Raw genomic sequence first — 2,294 nt, forward strand, 5'->3', positions numbered from 1 at the left:
AAAGGTTTTACTATTTTTTCTATCTACTCCTTGCAATAAAAGATAAGCGACATCAACATATATTTATGTTTACATAAGTACATAACATACATTAACTCTTAGAATCCATGCATCTTCCTCGTAGTAATTTTTTAACAAACCATACAAGCCCCTTGTAAACTTTCAATCCTTGCATTCAAAATAGGTACATAATTTTAAAGCACTGAAGATCATCCAATCTTCGTAATTAGAACAAACATTAATTTAAATAGAAAATGCTTTGTTTCTTCGTATATTGACTATTGCTTAGTCAGAATATTCTCAGACTCTAACCTATGAGTTTTTTTCCACATGCAGATGCACCAGGCACTGTTAGTTAGTTCTCAAACTTTAGAAAGAAAAAACCAACAAGCTACAACAACAAAAGAAAAGTAAATATTAATATAAAGCATACCTGTAAATGCAAGTTATAGAAGACCCTCCCTCCATAGGTTTCATAGGAAGAAACATTTAGCAGAAAAAACCCATTATTCTCTAAAAACAGCAAGATCTCAGATAGTGGAGTCTTGTAAACTTCGTAAGATGAAATCTGAATAGCAGCCTCGTTATCGTTGAGCCTGGTTGCTGAAACTACAAAAACAGAATTTAGTTGGGAAATCTTCCTTTGAGATTGTTTCTTCACTGCATCTCCTTGCTTGGAAATCTTCGATAGAAGCTCCTCTTTTTTCTTAGTTAGTCCTTCCACCTCGTGTTGTAACTGAGGTATGTATTTTAGGACTCGCGAAATTGTGTCCGGAATGCTCATTTTTTTCTGCAACATTAACATGAAATTATATCTCTATTGATGATGATAAACCATGTTGGTTTTAACAAATTTTTTTTTTTTTGGAACAATGTTTTTTACAACTTTTTGGAAATAGTAATAGTCTTGAAAATTTAATATTTTTGTGGACAAATCGGTTTGAATATTAATCAGAGAATGAGTCTAAATGCATAGGAAATGGAAACGGGTATATATTTTGCACCCATTAAAAAAGGAAACTGGTATATATTTATCCTTGTATTCTTAAATTATTTTGATTAATAAACATCCCAATTGACAATAATCTTTTAGAATCAATCATGTTAGCGATGGATAACCATTCTTAATTTCTTGAAGTTGTTGCTTACAAAAGATTTTAAATACATATTCAAATTAAGAAGGATTTTAGTTGCATGGGAACATGCTCCTCTTTAATTAAAAGAGGAAGGAAAGAGAGGACTTAAAGTACCGTTTGATCTGCCACCGGAAGAAGTGAACCAAGTGAAGTAATCAAGCGATTGATCTTCTTGCGACGATCACGTTCACTGGCATTGTGATTAAGCTTCTTTACTACGGTAAGGTCCGGGGATGGTGGAGACCGATCAACCTCAGTATGTGGCTGTGGTGAAGAGAATTTATATGGAAATGAGTACTCTGATGAGGACACAGTATTTTTATAAAAGTAGTTCTTCTGGTTATGGCTTAAGGGCTCCTCCTCTCTAAGCATATTCATGATTGAGAATGTTGTAGGAGAGGAGAATACAAGAATGACTCAATAAGGAAGATCTTGACTTGTATATATAGCTATACAATATCATACTTTATGAAAGCACCCGTGTTTATTTATTTATATGTACATTATTTTCTTTAGTATGCGGTTTATATGGATGGGCTAGGCGCGCATGCAAGCGTATGCAATCACGTTATTTTCTATTTGTTTAGATTATAATGCCGTATATTCTCTTTGTGATACTTCCAATTAAGAGTAAGAAAAGATTAGGTGTCTGGTGAAATGACAACATAAAAAGTCTTTACCATGCTGACTAGTTTTCTTTGTGTTCGGTTATTAGTTTATTGAAGAGAAGCCAGTGAAATATATTTACTGCCTTCCAGTAGCTGCAAAAGAAGAAAATAAACAAATTATGGCCTTCAATTAAGAACACAAAGACATATTAGTCCACCATAGTACTCATGCAACCCATTTTTTTAACCTTTCAAAGGCTTGGTAAAAATTATTTGAGATGTAGATTGGATTACTTCTTATTACATAACATGGTATGGTAGACACTCTTTTCTCCCTTCCATACTCTGACATGCAGAGAATATAGTGAAAAACAACTTTCGGAGCTTTGATGATATGTAAAGAATAATTGTCTTCCGGTGATAAAGGAAGACCTGTTTATGTTCTGATACAATGGATCTAAATCTAAATTAATTTAAAATTTTCGCTTTGAATAGGTTGGGTTTTTTTAAAAAAATAAAATAAAATAATAATAACTCTAGATGGACCAAC

At 32.7% G+C, this 2,294-nt stretch overlaps 1 protein-coding gene across 1 annotated transcript; it reads right to left on the reverse strand.

Annotated features, from left to right (window-relative positions):
- Positions 1–278: 278 nt before the first annotated feature.
- On the reverse strand, positions 279–1,564 carry LOC133315359 (transcription factor ORG2-like). Its single transcript, XM_061516964.1, has 3 exons — positions 1,251–1,564; positions 432–790; positions 279–327 (listed from the first exon to the last, which is right to left on the reverse strand). The coding sequence occupies exons 1-3, from the start codon at positions 1,512–1,514 to the stop codon at positions 279–281; spliced, it is 672 nt and encodes a 223-aa protein (XP_061372948.1). The 5' UTR covers positions 1,515–1,564.
- Positions 1,565–2,294: the final 730 nt, after the last annotated feature.

This window comes from Gastrolobium bilobum, unplaced genomic scaffold (genome assembly GCF_033153095.1).
Source record: "Gastrolobium bilobum isolate Gb01-03AN ecotype WA unplaced genomic scaffold, APGP_CSIRO_Gbil_v1 utg52455, whole genome shotgun sequence".
In the NCBI taxonomy this organism is placed as follows: Eukaryota; Viridiplantae; Streptophyta; class Magnoliopsida; order Fabales; family Fabaceae; genus Gastrolobium; species Gastrolobium bilobum.

Excerpts from the sequence above, each read along its gene's own strand:
- LOC133315359 (XM_061516964.1), bottom strand. The coding sequence starts at position 1,514 with ATGAATATGCTTAGAGAGGAGGAGCCCTTAAGCCATAACCAGAAGAAC. Across the intron at positions 791-1,250 it reads TTCCGGTGGCAGATCAAACG|AAAAAAATGAGCATTCCGGA; the intron begins GTACTTTAAGTC and ends TTAATGTTGCAG. Across the intron at positions 328-431 it reads TATAACTTGCATTTACAGGT|GAAAAAAACTCATAGGTTAG; the intron begins ATGCTTTATATT and ends CATCTGCATGTG.